This window comes from Sinohyriopsis cumingii, unplaced genomic scaffold, assembly GCF_028554795.1.
Source record: "Sinohyriopsis cumingii isolate HCF-2022 unplaced genomic scaffold, ASM2855479v2 utg000624l, whole genome shotgun sequence".
Taxonomy (NCBI): Eukaryota; Metazoa; Mollusca; class Bivalvia; order Unionida; family Unionidae; genus Sinohyriopsis; species Sinohyriopsis cumingii.
The window spans coordinates 2,669,200-2,692,995 of NW_028315919.1; the positions used below are offsets into that span (position 1 = coordinate 2,669,200).

A 23,796-nucleotide genomic window follows, 5' to 3' on the forward strand; every position below is an offset into this window, starting at 1 on the left:
TCACAGCACAATAAACTTGTTTCAATCACCGATCACTTTGGAAAATGCAAGAATCGATCAGATTTCATTGCTTTTATTTAAGTCGCCGCAAGAGGCCAACTTTATAGGACCAAACAAAAGCCTGTTTTATTTTTTTTTGACCGCGACATTAAAGCATGGCGGCAAGATCAACTAATTGTTGAATAAAGTACAGGATGGAACTGGCCACTTGCCGACATAAATGATTAAGGCGGGAAAATTAAAGCCTGGCGGCAAGATCAACTAACTGTTGAACAAAGAATGGGTCGGAACTGGCAGCTGGTCGACATAAATGATTAGGCGGGAAAATTAAAGCGTATATGCTGCGTGGATGCATTGGAACTGTATGATAATGTAAATGAAATTTATATTAGCATACAGTGTGAAAAAATTGTGCTGAACTGTTGAGACTCTGTGGCTGCATCCATCATTAATCTCACATTACAGTTCTGACAGATACTGCAATGCTATGTTGTAGATAATCTTGAGTTTTGATATACGACTTTCCATAAACTGTCACTTTGTTTCTAGACATACATCCCTCTCATGCACTATTTAGATACAGAATCTGTTGTATTGGCCACAATAACAAAATATTTCTAAGCCTTTACAGACAATAAAATTAAATGAAAATCTGATAAAAGTAAAAAAAATAATTTTATTTTAAAATGTCGCAAAAACAACGAAGCAAAATATGGGATTATTTTGAGATAAATGCCATAGATGAGTCAAAGGCAGATTGTTTGGTTCCACAGTGCAAGGATAAATTAAAACGAGGAGGTAATGATCCACGTTCATATGGAACCAGTGGACTTATCAATCACCTGCGTGCAAAACATCCGGATGAATATAAAAAGTATACCGGAATCTGTGACATCGAAAAGAAACGAAAAGCCGAAGAAGTAATGCAGCCTGGAAAGAAACACAGAGTACAGACAACAGAGTTCCTGCTAGAAAAGAAAAAACCGTTTGAGGCTAACAACCCACGCCAGTTAATCATAACTAAGAAGATCATTGAAATGATTGCGGCTGATGCTATGCCTTTCAGCATGATTAACAACGTAGGCTTCACTCGCTTTCTGAATGAACTTGAACCTCGTTACGTTATTCCAGCCGAAGTCCATTTGTCAAGAACGCTTATTCCGGACTTATATTCTGCCGTGAAGAGTAAAATTGTTATTTTACTAGAACAAGCAGCCTACATAAGTTTTACAAGTGACGTGTGGACGAGCACAAATAATTTGAATGCTTTCATTTCGCTTACCGCTCATTGGATTGACAGCAAGTGGAACAGGATGTCCATTGTTCTGTCACTACGAAATCTTGAAGACCGACACACAGGCCAAGTTATTTCGGATAACATCCTTGCAATGTTGGCAGCATGGTCTATTCCAGATGAAAAACGTGGAGTTCTCGTGCGGGATAATGGTGCGAGCATGAAAAAAGCGGCGGAGTTATCTGGATTGGATCACTTGGGATGTTTCACCCACACGATCCAGCTAGTTGTCAAGGTTGGACTTTTAAGTCAAAGATCCGTTATGGATGCTATTGTCACTGCTCATGCAATCGTTGGGCGTTTTCGGCATTCAACTCAAGCCACAGAACAATTGCTCAGAATCCAGAAGTCTTTGACATGCGAGGACGGCACGCCATACCCGACACACCGTCTTATCCAGGATGTTACAACCCGCTGGAATTCTACGTTCTACATGCTCGAGTGCCTCATAGAACAAAAGAAAGCTATTGCCCTCTACTGTCAGGAAAATGATGGGGTTACAAATCTAACGGCACATGAGTGGAATTTGATGGAACGGGTTTTGATTACGCTTCGACCATTCGAACAGGAAACCAGGAATGCCAGTATGTCTACTGCAACAGCAAGCATGATCATCCCCAGTGTTCGCGTTCTCATGGCAACTTTAACAAAACCTGCAAGAGTCGGAGATGACATCGGAATACAGACCATGCGGGCGGACACGCTGAAAGATTTGCGTACACGTTATGAGGAAGTGGAGACAAACAAGTTGTGTGCACTTGCAACGGTTTTGGATCCCACTTACAAATTGTTGGTTTTTAATGCGCATGGGCATGACGCTGTAAAGTGCATGTTAATGGACGAACTACAGATCAAGTATGAAAAAACAATCACCGCTGTCAACATTCCAGCCTCAACAGAAGTGGATCCAGGACCTTCAACTTCGACTGGCCTAGATTCATACTACCAGGAGTTATTTGCCTCTAGCACATCCGACCAAAATCTCGCCTCTGCATCCCTGTCATCTGAATTCACGTGCCAGCGCGAATTGGATTCGTATCTAGCTGAGAAAAATCAGCCGAGGACTTCACCACCAACGGACCCAGTTATATACTGGAAATCCCGGGAAAAAACGTTCCAGCTTCTGGCAGCTGTCGCTAAACGTTTTTGTTCAATACCGCCCTCTAGCGTCGATAGTGAAAGAAGTTTTAGCACCACAGGTGCTATTTGCAGCGACAAATGATCGAGCATGTCCGCTGAAAAAACGGAGATGCTACTATTTCTTGCAAAGAACTTGGAAGTTATAAATTTTGATTATTAAATTTCTTTATTATCTATTAAACTGCGTGTTTTTACTTAGGTAGATGAAACATGGCAGAAATAAACTGCTTAACTTTAATGTTATGTTATATTATATTATATTATATTATATTATATTATATTATGCGCTACATAAATATATCAATATTCAAGACTCTTTAACTCGCATTTCTAAATTTATTATATTATAATATCTTTGCCAAAAAACAAGAACAATATCACAGGAAAATAAATACTTAGGGCGCCATAACACGTGGATTTCAGTTTGCGAGTTTTATTCGTAAAATCGTAAGTTTTTATAATTATTATGTATAATAATGTGATCGTAGAAAAAACGTTTATAATGTTTCAGTGCATTTTACAAAAATAAAAAATTTCATGGATTCTTTGTGGCTTTGAACTTCGTTGCATTTTGCTATAGTCCTGCCATATCCTTCCCCTTGTGACATCGGTGTGATATGCAAAACGTGTGTAACACGGTTTAAAAAGTTAATTTGAAAAACCTTTTAATTTAGCATTTCCGATTAATTGAATCGTATCCGGAATCGGAAAAATTTCATGCCCAAAATCCGGAATCGGAAATCAGTAGAAAAATGCTAATCGGTTATGCCCTACTATTTACAACTTCTTCAAAACCACTCATTGAACAGAAGAATCCTGGCATGTAGCTTTTTAAAGTTTGTTCCAATCATCTGCCTTCAGATATGGCCACTATTACTAATGGAAAATCTTTTAAACTTCTTTTCAAAACCACTTGAACAGAATCTGACCAAGTTTGACTGAGAGTGAACTGGCATGATGAAGGTCTCTCAGATTTGTTTAACTGATGCTAATATACCTTCAGATATGACTGTCATTACTAAAACTAGAAAAATTCTTTTAAATGACTTTATTAAAAATTAAAAAAGTCTTTCATTACTAAGAGAATAGAAAGACATTTAAATGACTGCAAGCTGATTTGACCAAAACTTGATAGAAACATTCTGGTATTAAGACTATCGAAAATATATACTGTTGATGCCAATTTGCCCTCAGACAGCCAAAATTACTAAAATCGCAAGATTTTGAAAACAGCTTCTTCTTGAAAACTACTTAACAGAATCTGGTCAAATTTTACAGAAAGTACTGTGCATGAAGGGCTTTTAAGTTTATACAAAAGATGCCATTCTCTTGTGAGATATGATTTTTTGGGGTGAAAAACAAAACTTTTAACAAATTCGAAGACACCATTTAGCAGAATTAGACAGCATTTGACAGAAAGTTGTCTGTTTTAAATATCTTGCAGATTTAGAGAAATGATGCTATTCTTCTGCACTCCAACATGAGTTTATTAACAGTAGAAAGCATTTTCACAATTTTATCTGCCCCTCCCCCCAATTGCTGAACAGAATTTGACCAACTTTGACACACCATGTCCTGACATCAGTGCCTTTCAGTATTGAACAAAACAATGTCCATGTGCAGTCAAACAAAGATGGATGAAGATACCAAAGACTCAGAAACCTTGAAACATCTGATTTCATACTGTGCAATTGACAACCCAGCTTTCTTGTTGAGTAAAGCAAGGGAAATATCTTGAGATAAAGACTTTACAAACACAGGTTTGCAATTATGCAGAGTTCTTCCCCTTGCAGAAAAATAATTAAAACAAAAATAATTTATACAAGAAAAATACATTTTGATAGAACAAGTTTTAACACATTAGAGATTAAAGTCAATAATGTATAATTTAAACTGATGAAAAATATGAAATAACTAAATAACAAGAAAACCTCTAAGTTGATAATATATTTATATGTTTATAAGACTTGTTTGTAAAACACCAATAGTTACTCTAGACTCATATCTAGTAGGTTTGATTCCCAGACCATGCTAAGTTGGCTTCTATGTCTTGTCCATAGGCAAGACACTTTACTCTCACTGTCCAAGAAAAATGTACTAAAGTCACTATATGAGTATCTTAATACAGGCTTATTCAAACCAAACCAGAAAAATGTTGTTCTGCATCTCTTCTGTAAGCTTTGGGAATTTACTAATAATGCAGACTGTAACTTTTAGACTGGTAACTAAATTCATTTCTAATGCACACCAATAAATGTGTCTAAGTATCAGAATTTTATTACATGTTTATATATGTGGAAGAAAAAAAATCTGTTTTAATAAGATCATATTTCTTATTAGACCATGACCAAGTTTGTGAATTTATTTGCAGATAATTGTTTCTAAACACTTTACAACGTTGTCATTTTTGGATAACTTTGAAGCATATTGGAAAAGTGATTAAACAGTATTTCCCATAATATTTCTTGGTTCAGAAGTTAAGAATAAGATTAGTATGTGACTGAATTGCAGTAGTCTCAATGAAGAAGCATGGAATAAATTCAAGTAATGTATCAAGGTAACTTCTACTCAGACATTTTTTAAAATGTTTTTAACTATAAGAAAAGGGGCCCCGAGTGGTCTAAAGCGCTGTCCATTACGGATCACTGCCATCTCACCTCTGTCTGCGTGGGTTCAAGTCTCAGATTCAGCCAATGTGGGTATGTGAGAAAGCATGCCAGTAGCTCTCGTGGGTCGGTGGTTCTTTCTGGGGTTTTCCGGGTTCTTCCTCCACCATTAATACTGGCCGCCATCTATAGCCTATCTTGTGCTGAAAAATGGCGTTAAACCCTACAACAACAACAACAACTATAAGAAAAGGTTGTAGCCTCTGAATGATGGATAATAGATTTTTTTCCACCAATAGCACACTCAGATAATGAAAGTGATACAAATTACTAGATTTAATGACTATTGAAGAAGCTGGTAAAACCCACAAAATCCATGATGACAGTGAAACTTCTAATGAAAAACTGGGTTCCACAGTGGTGGAAGAAAAGAAGAAGAACTTTATTGCATCCTCCAGAAATTACTTGAAAACTGAAAATGCTCAAAGATGGAAGACTAAATTGTTGGAGGGGCATAAAATGTTCAAGTTCACTTTTTTACACTGTCAGGATGGTCAGAGGCATCAAGGAGGGGTATCCTACAGAAAAGATTACTTGGTTTTTCATGCAGATAACATGTAAAATAGATAGCTCATTTTATTTTTTGGTTGGCCCATTATTATATTAATATGCACTTATCTTTATCTTATCTTGTATTATCTTGATTTATCGTATTCACTTGGGGGTGGCGTTTTTTAAAGTTTTGGTTTTTAACTTTGCCTATACTTCAACAATATAGCCATTTTCTAAGATACAGTTGGCCACAGAGTTATATTTCTTGTTATGTAGATACACATTGGTGTATACGTCATAATTTCACCAAAAGTAAGTGTGACTTCCATGTTTCCCTGACTTGCAATAATGTTTCCATTTATCTCACATTCTTATGTACTGTTAGTGATAATGTTTCCATTTACCTTACATTCTTGTGTACTGTTAGTTAGCGATAACGTTTCCATTTACCTCACATTCTTGTGTACTGTTAGTTAGAGAGTCATGTAAATTGATGGAACCATTTTGTTGGGTAAATTACCAGATCGCCAAAGTAGGTTAGTTTTACCTCAATTTTACGCTTCTGTGGCAGTTTAATTTTGCATTTTGGTCAGTTTTGTCTGTACAATTTTTATGTTGATGTATTTTTGTGGATAAATCACCTTTCCAACAAAAATGTGACCAATATTTCATTTCAGAGCTCAAGGGTGGGCTCAACATGCAGTCCCTAGCTAGCTTCTTGCTAAAACAGAAATGTACAGAATATACTTTGTTGATTTTGTCAAAATCCTGAATTATACTGATATGTGTGATCTGTGAAAATGCCATCTTTTTATACAGTAGTAATAGTTGGATATAAACATGATTGACGGTTTTGCTGGAATGAATTTGATATTTCAGATTTACACACTGGCAGGCAGCACAGCTAGAGAAAAGCTGTCATTGGCCAAGGCTGGTGAAATCCAGGGGGCACTACTGCACTTCTTCCAGCCTGGTGGAAATGTTGGTCATGGGTTAGCATCCATGGTCTTGAACTACATGTAAGTTTCTTATGTAAACAATATTTCTTCCAGGGTTTCCTGCCTTATAAATCTGCTTATGAATGATCAATTGTAAAATGCTGAAATATTCAACATCTTGAGAAGATGTCGGTTTTACAGAAGTAAAGTCCAAGCAAAGCAATCCTAAAGCACTTCGTAATTTTAGGTTGTTGTTCATTTTTGTTATGCTACTCTAATTTGAATATTTAGCACTCATTAACAGTCATTAAATAGAAAAATCTCAGAAATATCCTGTCACTAACTGTCCATAAAATAATAGCTTTGTGAATATTAGAAAATTCATCCACTTTGCAAAGGTTTAAGATTATTAACTCATCTTAAGGCATATATTGATTGGTGAATTTTTTAGTATAACACAATTTTTATGATTGCATCAGTTTTCTGCAACAGAAACCCCACAGTCTTTGTTGTAGCAACTGTAATAATCAAAGATCTGTTCTGGAAATGACTTTTCTTTTTATTATTTTTTGAAGAACAGTCAGCATATCATTTTACATCCATCAGAGTTGATTATACTAGCATACACTTTGGTGACAGATGGCACCATATATATGACGTCGTAATACAAAGGTCCTGTCATTTTGAGCTATGCTGTTCTATATTAATCTACCAAAAAAACTTCCTTAAAAGTGAGGAGTTAGGCTTCTTAATGGAAAAATCTTTTTAAGTATAAAATTGCTATGATAATAACGGAAAGGCTTTTTATAGAAAATTACGGTAGTTGGCTCAGTGAGGACTTGCTTTTAAAGGCAGATGATCATGGTCATCAAAAACTAGTATCCACTTCTGGTTGCAATATGATGTCATAAATAATTTCTTGAAATTCTTTCACACTTTGATTCATTTATTGTCCAGCTATGAAGTGGGAAGACATAGGTTTTCCTTTTTAGTCATTAGTGGCTGTATTCAACTGCAGCTTTAGTGGAGTATTAATTTATTTCACTAGTTTGTACCTTGATATGTTACAAGTTCCTGTCTTGCCTACCTTTACAAAATGATGATATTGTTCACTCATTAATCTGCTATTTTTAAGGATTAGATTTTTCATCAGGTTAACAATGATTGATTTTATTATATATTGTATTTTTGTCCCATAGACAAAGCAGTAGGTAATGGAACATTATTTTGTGTGTTAATATCAATTTTATTTAAAGAAAACATTATTGGATATGTTACACAGTAGGCATGTATATTTATTAGCATAAAATTGGTATCACTACTCTTAAAGTACTGAGAAGGTGATCATGAAACCTTTCATACATATTTATTCCAGAGTCTAGTTGGTCCTAAAGGAAAATGGCGTCCTTTGAACATTTAATATGCCACTGTGTTGGGCATCTTCAAAAAATTTATATCATTCTTCCTCCAAAATGGATCATATTATTACATTGGGCTTTGAAAAATGATTGCTTATGATGCAGATTAGTCCTAAATTGAAATTGTGTCCATCTGAAATCCAGCATCTGTCTTGGTGTTCATCTTGAACAGATGGTCGTATCAAAAAGGGATTTTCATGAAATGGCTATATTATGTTTATATGATATTATACTGGTATTGCAGGAAAATTGTGCCGATCAGATCTCTAATATGGCAACCATATCATCCATTTTTGAAATGTGCCTAACACTACTTCTCCTGAATGTAGGGTTGTAGTGACATGGTCTTGTCACTGAAATACTTATTTTTATGTCTAGGTTATCATAATGAATGTAGGGTTGTAGTGACATGTCACTGAAATACTTATTTTTATGTCTAGGTTATCATAATGAATGTAGGGTTGTAGTGACATGTCACTGAAATACTTATTTTTATGTCTAGGTTATCATAATGAATGTAGGGTTGTAGTGACATGGTCTTGTCACTGAAATACTTATTTTTATGTCTAGGTTATCATAATGAAAGGGTGCACATCGGACTTTCAATTTGGCCACCTTGTTGTCTTGAAAATCTTATCACGACTTCTCTTAAACAGATGGTTGTATTGACATGGGGTTATCACAGAAAGACTTATTAAGATATCTAGTTTGGTCTTAATTGCACATGTTGCTGATGTCCCACTTGAAAATTTTATTTTTATTCCTCTTGGAGGAATGTTCTATCACATGAGGTTTTCACTTAAACATTCATCACCATGTATTATAGTTGGTCCTAAATGAAACTGATGCTGAGCCAACTTCCCAAAATGGCATGGCAGCCACAGAGGTCATTTTTACATCTACTTCCATTGAATGAATGGTCACACTGACAGTTTAACAAAAAACAAAAGCAATGAAATTAAAGGGTTTATGATCCAGCCTCAAAAATGTTTGTCTTGATTACCACTTGAATTTTTTTAATATCACTTTCTGTCAGTGCATTTTTTTATACTAAAATGCTAAAGCAATATGTAGCTGGTTCTAAATGAAAATAGTGCTCATCTGATTTTTGGCAACATATTGGCCTTTTTGAGGCTCTTGATAACACTGCTCCTAAACAATTGGTGTTATTGCCATGGTGTTTTGAATAAATTTCTTCTTGCAATAAATAATTTGATCAGAATAAAAAAAATGGCACTGATCTGACCAACACCATATCTAAACATTTGTGAAGGAATTTGAAAAGCAAACCTAATTAACCTTGTGGTCAAATCAAATGTCATTGATCTTCATTTTTGTATTTAGGTGTATTTTGATTTGAAGGTGAAAGCTCAAGACTCCGGCTTATAGCTGTACTGGCTTGTGAGCATGATAACACAAACAAGTATGAATGGATTTGTTTTTGTTTTTTAGTCAAAAATAGTTGTTAGAAAGATATCAAGAATGCCTTGAATGATGCCATTTTAATAACTTAATTACCCCCCCCCCCCAAAAAAAAATTAATTTTAGATTTAATCAGACTTAGATTGTGGGTATACAGATGTTGCCTGAGACAGTAAAGTTTATTGCCTTTCTGTCCCTATTATTCAGGTTAAAGGTCAAAGGACATGTCTGAGGATTTTGTACTGTATTCTCATGCATCTTGTGAATGTTTGAACTCAAACATGTATGGAAATATTTTTGTTGCCAAATTTAGTATAATGGAGTTTCTCAAGTACATCTGAGATGGTTTTAATACTCAGCAGTAACAGTCAATAAAATAAAACCAGAAGAAACAGACCTATCATGGATTTTTGTAACAGACCTATCATCAATTTCTGTAACAGGTCTATCATGGATTTCTGTAACAGGCCTATTCTGGATTTCTGTAACAGGCCTATCATGGATTTCTGTAACAGGCCTATTGTGGATTTCTGTAACAGACCTGTCATGGATTTCTGTAACAGACCTGTCATGGATTTCTGTAACAGACCTGTCATGGATTTCTGTAACAGGCCTATCATGGATTTGTGTAACAGGCCTATCATAGAAGTCATGGATTTCTGTAACAGACCTATCATGGATTTCTGTAACAGGCCTATTGTGGATTTCTGTAACAGACCTGTCATGGATTTCTGTAACAGACCTGTCATGGATTTCTGTAACAGGCCTATCATGGATTTCTGTAAATTATTTTTGGCCATAAGGGCATCAGTTCCTTTGAGAGCCTGTTTTTGCACACTTAATAGCTCCCACTTTAAATTAAAAAGATCTGGGCTAGATGTCATTTTACCATTTCTGGCAAAATGCAATGAGTGTATAATCCATACTTGACTAAGAGCTGTGCTGTTAATTTGGATCATATTGGCTGGGGGAATCTTTATCATATGGAAACATTTCTTGTTATGTCAATACTTGGAGTTGCAGCCAAATATTGTATACTGAAAATTCTGTTGATGGTAATTGTTCATGAAACTGTAATTTTAACACCTCAAACTTGGGGTCTTTTATCACCTCTGAGTGGGTTTGAGTCAATGTGAATATGTGAGAAAGCTTGCAAGTAGCTTTCCATGGGTTGGTGGTTCTTCCCAGGGTTTTCACATATTCTTCCTGCACAGTTATACTGGCCACCATGTATAGCCTATCATGTGCTGAAAACTGGTGTAAAACACCAAAACAGCAGCTCCCTTTTGTGTTTACACTTTAATTTGAAATGGACAAATATGTCCTTCCTAATCATATATGTTATAGAACAGCTTTATATTTTTTATATTTAGTTCTACTAGTCATAGACCAGAAGAATTTTCTGTGTGGCCTGTTTTCCTTCATCCATCAGTCTGTTAAAGGAAAATCCCTTTTTCTAGATGTTTGCATAATGTTTTGTTCAATACATAAGAAATGCTTATGAGATAAACTGGAGAAAAAAAGTCAATTAAAAATTATGTATTATTTATAATATTAGCATACATACCAACCATTACGCTTTTTTTCATTAAATTACACCTTACGAATCCTTCAAAGATGATTACATGAATGGCATAATATAGCGTTCCATTCTCAGGCACAGGGGCTCGTATCGTTGCTTAAAATTGACCTGTCATACATGTACTATATAGTACATGTATGACAGGTCAGTTTTAAGCAATGATACAAGTCCCTGTATTCTAGGGCAGCATCATGCTCATTGCAGTCTGTGCGGAAATGACTTTAATATTGGGCATGGTGGTACATTTTATGTGGAGAAACACTTGAAAACAAAGAAACATCGAATTAGCTCGTGTTACAAACTCCAATACTAAGGTAACTTCTTATCTACAGCAGAACTAAAGTGCGGACATGAATGTTATAAATGCAGAGGTGTTATTTTCTGAGTTCGTAATGGAAAGATAATGAATTCTTGCTATTGGTATAGAAGCAGGAGAATTCATAGAAACAACTCTAGCTGTGAAGGTGTCTTATGATAATGTTAGAGATTATTAGGCTACAGCCTGTGATTACATGCTCCGGAAATTCCCCCATGGAGATGAAGTGCTTTTAAATTCCGTTGCTGATTTAAATGAGAGACAGTCAAAAAGCTTCAAAAGTGTTAGATTCTTTGTAAAGAGAAATCCCTTTCTATTACCGTCCTTGTCTACCTTGGATCATCTGAAGGAGAATTCTTGAAGTATAAAGTTGGGATTTTTTACCTGACAATATACTTAATGCAGATAGAGTTGATGTGCAGTGGCACCTTATTTCCCAGCTAAAAGACACAATCAGATATAAATTTCCTCTTCTTTGTCAGGTTATGGAAGGAATATTGGTTCTTTACCATTCTAATGCTGACTGAGAGATTGTTCAGTATTGTTAACAAAAATAAAAGTGAATTCAGATCCAGGCTCAGTAACCCAGTACTTTGTGCTCTGTTGGTGTGCAAAACATTCATGGTCTCAGCTGGCACAAAGTGTTTTAAAATACAACATGAAAATATGTTGCTTTCTAAAGCTAAAAGTGCTACATATGAAAACTTGAAGCAGTAAAGGATGTTAAAAGACGAGAGGGGCAAATAAATCATTGTTTATTGAATTTTTAGCATGTTATTATTTGGATTCCTCTTTTTGTCCACTTGGATTACACTTTTTCCTCATCAGGGGTTGGCATGTATGTATTAGTAGTATTATTTATTTTTGTAACAGAATATAAACCAGTCTATTCTTTGAGTTCAGTTGGTCCACATTTAATTGCATTAGTTAATGATAAGTGTATTTTTTTATATTTCAGTGCAGTGCTGAGAGATGAGTACTTCATCCCAACCTGGACAGTAGATGCTAATGGTGCAGCATCAGTCCAACATGTTATTGTTTTGCCGCTCACTCTTATAGCCCTTTACAGAGTCTTCCAGTTTCTGCTAAATTAAAAAGTATGAGTTTATTTTTCATATTGACTCAAAAACTTTCTGTGCCAGAAGTACCATTGTACAAGTGTTGAATTGTATAATCAGATGGTGGTTGTTAACATCATGTCATTCATGGATGGAAATTACTTTGTTACTGATGAGAGTCAATTTGTGTCTTGCCTGCTCAAGGAAGTGAGCTGTAGGTATTACTGCTATTAGTGGCACAGTGGGTTGATATTATTTAATCTCAATTGAACATGTTTTTCTGTTGCAAACCAGGTTTTACTTCCACACTCATATGAACACTTTTGCCATGCTTAACACCACTGTCAACACCATTTGCACTTCTACTGAAATATTTCTAAATGTATTTGTATGATACTGCTTAAATTAGACTTAAAACACTCACTGAACTGAGACAAATTTACCTGCATGTGAGTTAATTTATATCTTTTTATCATAGTGTATTTATTTGTACAACTTTCAGGGTGTCTTTATTAATAAAAAGGTAAATTCTGAACCATCATGTGTGTTTCATAATGCTTCTGGGTGATTATGAGCATCAAAGGTCAAAGAAGGCCATGGATGCTAAAAGAGAACTTGTGTAAGCATTAACTTACTTGAATCCTAAAGGTGTCATCTCCATAACTGGATATAGGGGAGGGGCTTATTTACATCTACAGCTACATAATATAGGGAATATTGTAAAAAGTTGTCTTCCATTGCCACAGTCAAATGACTTAAATATGATAACAAAGGGCTCAAGTAATTGGTTACGATGCAGTGATGAAATGCATGGCAAGAGTGTGTGTCACTGTGTGGAGTTTATTTTTGTAGGCAACTTATTACTACTGGTAGTTTAGAAATATTTTTGAAAAGTGTTTTGAGATTGCCCTGTTCTTTTGATAGTTCATAGAATTTAGAAATATTAGATTATCTACTTAAAGTGCCTTCTTTATCGAAGCTGATACCTTTTTAATCCTCATTTATAGTTGTATTTATGGACAGTTGTTAAATATTTTTAGAAAACTCGACTTGCAGTTACAACAGATTCATGTGTTATGCAGTTTTATATTGCTTAAATGCTATATTTCAGCAAGTATTACATATTCCTGTAATTTATCAACTTAAGAAGCCATTTATGACATATTTTTACAGACTTTGAAATGGGTCACGATACCAAGGAAACAAAATTGGAATGCAGAATTAATGATGAAAATTAAATGCAGAAAGTGTACAAATAAAATGAGTGTGATATGAAGGAGTGGACATGTAAATGATAGATGATAAAGGAAACATGAAAATATTTGTGTGTATGGGATTTGGATTTTTAATGTAGCTTTAACAATTTTTCAGTCATATCGCTACGATGTCTGCATTGTGGCCGTTTATAGTGATGTCTAGCACTGGGGGCTCATGCCACAGACATGTAGTGTGTTGTTCCCCCCAGTTACACTATCTTGACACCAGGCCGACAAGTCCTAACACTAACCTCATAATGCTGAGTGCCAAGCGAGGCAGCTGTTAGTACAATTTTTGTAAGTTTTTGGTAAGACTTGGCTGGGGATTGACCCCATGACCTCCTGCATCTGAGGCGGATGCTCTAACTGCAAGGCCACCAGAGCGGTACGAAATTATTTGTAACTGTATTTCAAACTGTTGCTTAATAGCCACCATTGAAAGCCCAGGATCATTTTCGGTCTTCTTTACCCTGACAATTTTCACTACTTACAAGTCATGGTCTAAAAATTACCATTGATGTGATGTAGTTGTGTCTTTACAATTTTTATTTCAGTGAAATTAAATAAGAAATAAAATTTGCTGACAAATATTTCTAAAACTGAAATTTACATTTATTGCAGTTATTGTTACTGTATATATTTACTTATAAGTCAATCCGCCCCCCCCCTTTTTTTTTAAGGTTAAAAAAGAGCCAATTTCTCATTGACCGTCCTTCATCTGAAGGGTTGACTTGTCATTATAAGTCATAGTTTCTCTTTGGAAAAATAAATGGGCCAAACTGGATAGATGGATAGGAAAAATAATGACAACACCAGTGTAATGTACGTTTATATTATTGAGTGAACATGTCACAACGAAATTGGCAACTTACAGTTTGTTCTAATTAAATCCTAGTTAACTCATAATGCTTGACATTTTATATCCATTAATTCAATTATAAGACACATAGTTGTATAAAAATAGTTGAGAATGATCGTGTTCACTATATCCCATGTGTTAATTCCATGCGTCTTACAAATAAATAAGTTAAATCCACATTTGTATGAAATATCAATTTCTAATGTCATCTTTTACAGAATCCATGAATTCATAATTGATAAAGTTTTGAAATCCTCCATTATCATCTAGTCATCGTAAATATCATCCAATTCTATTTACTTCGCTTCACTGTTGTATGTGCATAGCTGCCAACCCTCCAGTCTCGCAATTAGTGAAAATAGGGATACAAATTAGTGATTTTGACATGAATTCGTGAAGCAGTCTTTGAGTCCGGGAATATTTGTTGGAACAAATGTTTAGCATGGTTTCCAGCTGATAAAGGTAGTAGATAGTGTTCAACAGGAAAACTCACAAACAATGCTTCAGCGTTGGTAGCTTGCAGGTCTTCCGTCAAGAGCTGAAATCTGCTGCGAGTTCTTAATTTTCCCATCCTCTATGTGCTTTTTACTACCTATGTGCTTCCTCACAAAGTCTCTGCCACCATGCCTAATGCTAACATCTGTGGCACACTGCGTACAAAAAGCATGATATATGTCAGTGTTTGTTGGCAGAATGCACGGTCAATTTTTGGTATATTCCAAACTCAGCTTCACTTTTTGTGCAATACATTTCTTTTTCCTTGTTGGTGAAGACATTTTCAGGATGCGGTGCCAAATAGTAATTCAAATCAGTGTTTGTGGCACATGCGCAGAGCAAAATTCTGGTTAGGCCTCAGTTTCTCTCAAAAGCATTTGTAAAACTACTCTTATAAATATTGCTTAAAATACGCTAAAATGCCTGCCACCAGGCCAACTAAACCAGTATAGTTCCACTTATATCGTGACTAGCAGTACAGGACTGTTTTGGCACCTGCCGATATCACGACTAGCACTTAATGGGAAATAGGTTATTTTTATTAAAGATTGAAAATTGGGGAATTCGTGATTTTTATGCATGCAGCTTGAATCGCTGAAAAAGATGTGAAATTCACGCCAAAATTGTGAGGGTTGGCAGTGGTGTATGTGGGTACTTATGTAGAGACTGAGCTCTGTAAGTGACTTTGATTATGCAGTCTGTAGAATCTATTAAAGGCTGCAACTGAACACGTGAATTGTGTGGCAAGATCATGGAGTTCAAACAACCACCTTCTGTTATTTGGCTCTGAGCAATATCAGACTTGTAGCTTGATCAAAGGGTTTTCACATGGGAAATCAGAGGGTGCTGTCTTTACAAGCTAAATGATTAAGGTCAGACATTCACAGGTAATTGTGGAACTCAGAGTACATATATTAAGTTCGTGGCTGAATCAAAGGGTTTTCTCATGGAAAAACAGAGTGTCCTGCCTTTACAAGTTTATGGAGACATTCACAGGCAGTTGTGAAACTCTACTTGGCACTGAGCAAGTACATGTATTAAATTCATGGCTTGATTAAAAAAGTGGTCAGCATGACAAGCTTTACAAGCAAGGGACTTGTTGGGTCATATGCAATGGCAGAAAACTTAAACTTGAGAAATATCACTTGGGAATTAAATATAACTTATGGTAAAGAGGAATTAAATATAACTTATGGTAAAGAAAAATGCTAACTAAATCAAAACTTGAATTTAATGAAACATGGTGTTTAAACAGCAAAACACGTGATGTAAATACAGGTTGTTGGACTTGTACTAAGATGGAAGCAGTATGCTTGCTACTAAGCACCAATTGAAAACAACATTGACAGGTACTTCACTTTTTGGTGTGTAGTAAATTGAATTTACCTGTAATATTTTTCAAATTATTAAAATACTAATAACTGTATTGTGCAGTGAATACCATCATGAAATGGATAAATACAATTCTTAACACATACATATTTCTGAAATGGGAACAGTGTCATGAAAACATAAAAATGTTTGGACAGTATTTTTGTGCATGGCAGACATCTAGAGTTTTTAACATTGCCTCAAGAGTTACCAAATATTTTTGTGCTCATAAAATGATCCCTACTCTGCATGAATAAAATATTTAGTATAAAAGAAAACATTGACTTATAAGCAGGTATAGATAGTAAACACTTATTAAAATACATCTTTATCTATTTTATGCATTCTCTTTTTGTTTTGAACACACTTTTAATAAGACAGTGTTTGAAAGTAATAATTCTTTCAGATAAATCCTAAAACAGAAATCTAGACTTTTGGTAATGCATTCCAATTAAACAGAAAATAGAACTATGTGATGCATAAACACAAAATTAGAATGCACTTCTAAGACTATAAACAAATTGATGAGAAGGTAAATGAAATGCAGCTGTGTATAAAATGCAAGTGAAACAAAAATGAAATGCAGATTTGGTAACCATATCCATTTCACTGACTGTACTAAAGAAGAAAAAGATTTTTTGCTTAGATCTTGGTGAAGTGACCATTTCATTGTCTTGGTCTCTAATAATTGAGTTAATTCACTTGGCCTTAAAGTATGTGAGCATAAGGTAAGGTCCTGGGTCCATTAGAATTTACTGTTTTCAGGTTCTTCATAACCATATTTGGTAATGGTCTTTAAGGCCTTCAGATGCATATATGTCATACCAATCCACCTTCCAAAATGACCATAGTTACTAACAAATTACCTTTAAAACACATCTCTCAAATGGAGTGGGACAGAATTTGACCAAATTTGACATAATGCTGGTATCAATGTCTTTCATGTATTTATTTATACATTGATGTAGATCACCAATACAGAATTTAACCAAATTTGATAAAGCATCCTCACTTAAATGAAAGCTTTCAGCCGACTACTGTTATATAAAAAATTTAAACAACCCTTTTCCAGTTAAATCCTTTTCTCATAAATCTGCTAAACAGAATTTAACCAAATTTTACAGAGTGCATTTTCATCGAAAGGCCTTTGAATTTTATAGAAAGATACTGATCTACCTAAGATATAGCTGAAGAGACTGAAGAGGAAAAAAAATTCAATAAACCTTTTCTCAAGACCAATCAAAATAAAGACATATTCTTTCTGAAAGCATTTTATCAGTGGAGATTTCTTGGCCAACTGCTGTTACATTTGGCTATATGTATAAATCTGTTAGGCAGGTGAGTGATTTCAGATCATATTGAGTCTCTTGTCAAATTATTTATGAAAAAATAAGTTTATTTTATCACAAAATAAGTTATGAGATTCAGACTGAGAACAGCTATGCAAATGTCTATGTCAGTAATAGAATTTTGACATTACACTGTGTAGTGTAAACATGTATTTTACTCATTATTTTAAAAAATTGTTGTATTCAAAATGTTATGTATTGCTTTTTGTTTACTTTGAGACATTTTGAGTTCAGATCTGACCTTTTCTGCAGTCATGATAATTGCCTATATAGAAAATCTTTTTTTGAGACATTGATTAGAAGGATTTAGATCGTTTGTTTTGATTTACACAAATTTTTTATTACTACATGATAGATACACAGGCATTAAGTTTTTACATGAAAGTGTCCATTTCTACATTGGCTTCCTAACATTAGCCCATTGCTAATATGGCTGATTTTTCTTCTTTTCTTTTTAATTCTTAAGGAGCCTAAAGATTCTGTATTAGTTCTAAAAACTGAACCTTGAAGGTTGATTTTAAAATATGTTGTTCCAGATTATATTCGACATTATGCTTTGTTCATTCTTGCATTATTGATTGTTTTGTATTTAAAAAGTTCATTTACAGAAAAAATATGTTTCTATGCTTTTTTTATTTGCAGTTGCTTCCTGTAAATTTTTTTTTGTTATTCATTATACTAGAATATAATGATTAACAAAAATTAAATTATTGTGGCATCTGATATATTATTAATGTTAGGCCTGTGTTCAATCTTTTGTAGTCTTCATTCAAAATCTTAAAAAGATAAATAACTTGTACAAGATGTCAGGGATCACATACACATTGATTCTTATTATGCTTTTTTGAATGTTGATTTTTTTCCCCTTTTTTACTGATGTGAAACTTGATTTATGTTGTGTTGGATAATTTTTATTCCTTATTTAACTATTATATACTGAGCATTATGTGTTTGTGTGTTAAATAGCATGATATGCTTACCATTATATTCATATTATTGATACATACTAGCTAATGTGCAATACCATAAAAGTTATGTAATATATTTTCATATTGTAGAATAATGTGCTTTGTGTATGCTTTATTTGTATGATGTAACACAATTTTATCAAAATATTGCTATTTATTTGTATAGAACCAAATGTACAGACTTTGTATAATTGCAAATTTATATCCAGCACAAATTGTTTGTATTTTCATAATCTTATTTAGCCATATGATGATACAAAGATGTTAAAACTCATGGATATGTCAATTACTCTCTTGTACAAAAAAAATATGCGGTAATTTTAGATCTGTTTATAGTGTTGAAAAACTTTGTGGTAATTTTAGATCTGCTTATAGGGTTGTTAAAAAAACTATAGTTTTTCTTTTTCTTTTTTAAAAGTGTTTTTGATTGATTTTAATATTAATATGTAACTTTATATTCACCATTGACATCAAAGTCACCATTTTTCACTCCAAACTCACCAGAAAAATAAAGTTAACCCTTCACCTCACATAGGCACTTTTGGATGTCTCTACCACATTCTGATATTCTATATATGCATAACTGGATGCATGTCATGATGTGTACCACCTGCAAAAAGTGCATTTCAGTGCCCATGACAACTTTTAAGCTGCTCTTTGTAGCACCAGCTTTGGGAAATATCCCTATTGAAACTACAGCCGGTGTTCTTTGTATCACCAGCTTTCGGAAATACCCCTATTGAAACTATAGCCGGCAAGGAATTTAATTATGATGTCTCATCACCTGGGTGCTATTTAAGATGAAGTTCTAATATGCTAATTAAAAATGGAGTTCTTCCTCCACCATTTGTACTGGTCTCCATGTATAGCCTATCTTGTGATGAAAAATGGCATTAAACCCTACAACAATAACAATGACAACAACACAAATAGTGATGGGATCAACTGTATCCTAGCCAGATGTGGAGGTAGCAGAATTTGTTAGCAGTTTCTAGAGAGTTCATATGATGAGAATTACAACTTAGAAGGAGTCACTGAGTCTGATAATGGTTCTGATATTGATCAAGGCAGCATTGATTTGATAGATTATCACATTTAGATGATGTGGGTGATATTGATGTGGACAATGAGCAAGTACATTTAGAGGTCATTCGAGATCACTGTTGGGTGACATGACACTGAATGAATCAAATGCAATAATTATGAAAAGCTAACTAACCAGTTAAAACTTTGACTTTAAATTATCTTACCTCTTCATTTTCTCTGCTGATCGTCTCTTCTATTTTATACTTTTAGTTGTGTCTTGCTATCATCATAAATTTTCTATACTGCAGGTCCAGAAACATGATAAACTCGGATATTAATATGCATATCATATTGTTATATATTTTGCTGTAACTTATTATAATAATAAAACAGAAACATGCAGAATAAAAAGCCTTAAAAAATCAAATCATGGTAAGGTTGAGCAAAATGTTGCACACAGTCCATCTTAGAAGGCTTTCTCTCGGGTTTTGAAAGCAGATCAAAATTTATTCTTTGAAAAATAATTATGCTGCTATAAAGAACAGATTTAGCTCTAAAACCTTTATACAGGTAACAAATATGAAGAGTAAAATGGTCCAGACTTAAGTTGAGCTGAGCATATAAGACACTGGTAAAATTTCTCAGACTGGTTCATTGGTATGGGATCATCTAGGTAACAGTTCTATTTATAGCAAACTACACTGAGTGGTTTAGGCACATTTGTATCAATGGCCCACACAGCATCTGACATTAGGAGATAAAAGAGTAAATATCATGGATTTCTTACTCCTGCTCATTCTTTGCCTTTAAGTCGACAATAATATTCACTGGTACCCTTTACTGTACAGCTTTCTGCAAACTAAATACCTATTGCTTAAAGTTTTATATATCTATCACCTCGAATTGAAAACTTTTTCGGGGTAGCTTTTGAGTATCATCCAATTCCAAATGAAGATATAATTTAGTAACACAGTATCATGATCTCTTTTAAATTGTTTCTAAATAACCAAAGCTTTTTTTGTACTGGAATTATTTAATATTAAACATTTACTGACTTCAGGTTTAATTTTTGTCTTGTACTTTATTATTTACATAACATCATGATTTAAAAAAAATGATTTTCAGCTTTTGAAACATCACCATTAGTTACATAAAAAGGTTGTTACATATACGTGTCTGTCCAGAGATTTGTAAAATTGTATGCAAAAAAACAAATGCACAGCATCATAAAACCTTCTCATTGTTCAGCCAATCTTTGATTGCCCTGATCTTGCATTGTACAGAATATTCAAAAGTTTGATCTTGTTGTCAACTCTCATTATAATGGAATAATTTGGTTTCGACAAATATGTTCAGTGGTAAAATTTATTTTCTTAAAGGAATATTTTACTTCTAGTTTAAACAGCAACTTTTCTAGTAAGAAACATGCATATTTGCACTATGTCAGAGCCTGCCAACTCCTACGATTTTGCCGTAAGTCTTATGAAAATTACCTATAAAATACAGACTTATGGCTTGCTAGCAAAACTTACGGGAAAATGATCATTGCTGAAAAATTCAGATAATTGGTTCATCCATGTTTTATTTGAATCCAAGTTTTATCTTAGAATTAGTGAAATTAGTCAGGGAACCAGACTAACTTTACTGCAGCACCTCGGATGCTTTAAACTGCACCTATTTATTCATGCGAAGCATCTTCATGATCAAACTGTTGATATAAAATTTTTAAAAATGGCATTCAGAAGGTGATGAATGTTTAAGACGAAACGGTAAATAATCTTCTGAATCCAAGTTTTATCTTAGAATTAGTGAAATTAGTCAGGGAACCAGACTAACTTTACTGCAGCACCTCGGATGCTTTAAACTGCACCTATTTGTTCATGCGAAGCATCTGCATGATCAAACTGTTGATATAAAATTTTTAAAAATGGCATTCAGAAGGTGATGAATGTTTAAGACGAAACGGTAAATAATCTTCTAGAAAAGTGTTAATAATCAACTCAGAAGAATAAAAGAAGTATTCAGATTCTTGTGAATAAAAGCTTAAAAAGATACAATTAATTTATTGGACATCACATGTCAATTTGTGTATGTCTCGTGGCAGGAGATATGATTGCTGTCGTCATTTCCAAGAATTATGTCAAGCTGAGACATAGCAATGAGCCAATATGCTGCATAGGGTTTGAAACTAGAGTTTTGTGCAATTTTACTAGTGGTAAATAAAGTCTATGCATACTTTACAAACTTTTCATTTGAGCATAATGTTTATCATTGATGCATCAAACTTTTAATTACGTTTTCCAGCATTATCATAGCAGTTATTGATATTTTGTTACACCTTACTGAAAACTGGTAAATTTTATGGAAAAAATCAATTACCTTACTGAGACTGACTCGTCAGGGTTGGCAGATCTGCTATGTATTTTTCCTCACGATGACATTTTCACCTTTTAGTATTTTGCCTTTACATAGAATGTCACCAGATAGTATATAAAAATTGTATTTCTAGAAAAATTAGTTCTTCATGCAGGAAAATGTGCTTGAAATTTTACAAATAATGATGCAAAGAATAGATTTATATTTTTCTTACACTTGTAGGCTTATAATGATTGTTTGACAATGATAAAACAAGGGAATTAACTCTCACAGGTTAAAGGCATTATCTGTATGATGACAGCTTTGTTACATTACAAAATGATTGGACTGTATACAGAGTTACTGTGTAGTCTTTTTTGCAGGCATGATACAGATGTACTGCTCACATACACTAGTTTCTCTGATACAATGGCTTTATAAGAGGGAGAAAAAAAAATGGTAAAGCAGCATCGATGCAGGGTGCTGTTACTTATGCAGGGGTGCCTTCTTGTGAGAGGGTCTAATAAAAATGGTACCAGATTATTTAATAAATACAATCCATGCTAAGTTCATTATTTGAGGATTTTATAGTGTTCCCTAACTGAAGAGGACAATGTCTAAGTAGAGTTACAGGATGGGACAGTGTCTTAGTAGAGTTGCAGGAGTAGCAGTGGCATTGTGGTTTGTGTGTTTGTTTCATGATAAAAAGTGTAAGTTCAGCTCCTGCCCAGACGAGGCAAAGTCTACTGCAATGGTGTTTTCCCAGGTAAGATGATTGCCTTGCCAAAGTATAGCATTTATGTTGATGTGCTCTTAAACACAAGTCAATTAATCAACCAGTCAGTTTGAGCAGTTTTACAAAAAATATTGCGGCTGGCATGTTCCTTCCATAATATTTAGAAAACAGTGACAGCTATGATCAAATAGCCCATGTGATTCATATTTTTAAAAATTAGTCACTCTGACTCTTGTCTGCCTAAGAGACAAGTTCATACTTATTTACTTGTTCAATAGTTGTCTTGCACAATATTTGACTTGCGTTCAGTTATGATACTTGTATTTGACATTCTACTTTTGAATTCATTTCCCATTTGCTTGTAACCATTACTGAGGAAATTACATCTGAATTTTGTGTATATCGGATCAAAACAAGTTGAGATCCATTTTATTTCTATGTAGAATTTACAATTTGTTTTTGTCATGAAGCTAACTTTTTTAAATACAATGCTTTACATTTGTATCCCATAGATAGGTAGACAAATAATCTCTGTATGAGGAAAAAATCTTTAGTATTAATCCATGTGGTTTTACCATATGTCTTGTTTTACATGGAAAAGCAGAAGAATAATTGCTGCTTTTTTGTTATAAATGAAAGGAATGAAATTTTTGTATAAATGGTTTTGAACAAATTTCAGTACAAAATGTTATTTTAGCATGTGCATTGTTTTTATGGCAGTAAACTGATCCATTCTTTGCATGATGTGTATGCTTGAATGTAAGTGCATTATCAGTTACTCTGAATAAAAAAAATGTGTACAGCAAATAGTTCAATTTAGTACACAAGGCTGTAATGGTGAGATAATGGTGTGGCCATGCATCCTGTGTTTTTCTGCCCCTCTTCACTTTCCTATTGTTAGTTTCTTAAAAACGACTGGATCAGTTTGTACCCAATTTTACAGGAAATGTCCTGGCATCAAGGCTGCAACATTTTTTCAAATGATACAAATTGTCTGTTATATTAAGACTAGAGGAATGGTGAGCAATTTGCACCTAAAATAAATCTTATGAGCA

General features: G+C 34.1%; 1 protein-coding gene across 1 annotated transcript in view; it reads left to right on the top strand.

Annotated features, from left to right (window-relative positions):
• Positions 1-23,548, top strand: part of LOC149773609 (uncharacterized) — a 47,512-nt gene extending 23,964 nt beyond the window's left edge. The window contains exons 5-6 of the mRNA XM_089946343.1: positions 6,472-6,611; positions 12,227-23,548. Coding sequence (XP_089802469.1) covers positions 6,472-6,611; positions 12,227-12,362 — 276 coding nt within the window. The 3' untranslated portion in view covers positions 12,363-23,548. The remainder of the gene's footprint in view (positions 1-6,471; positions 6,612-12,226) is intronic.
• Positions 23,549-23,796: the final 248 nt, after the last annotated feature.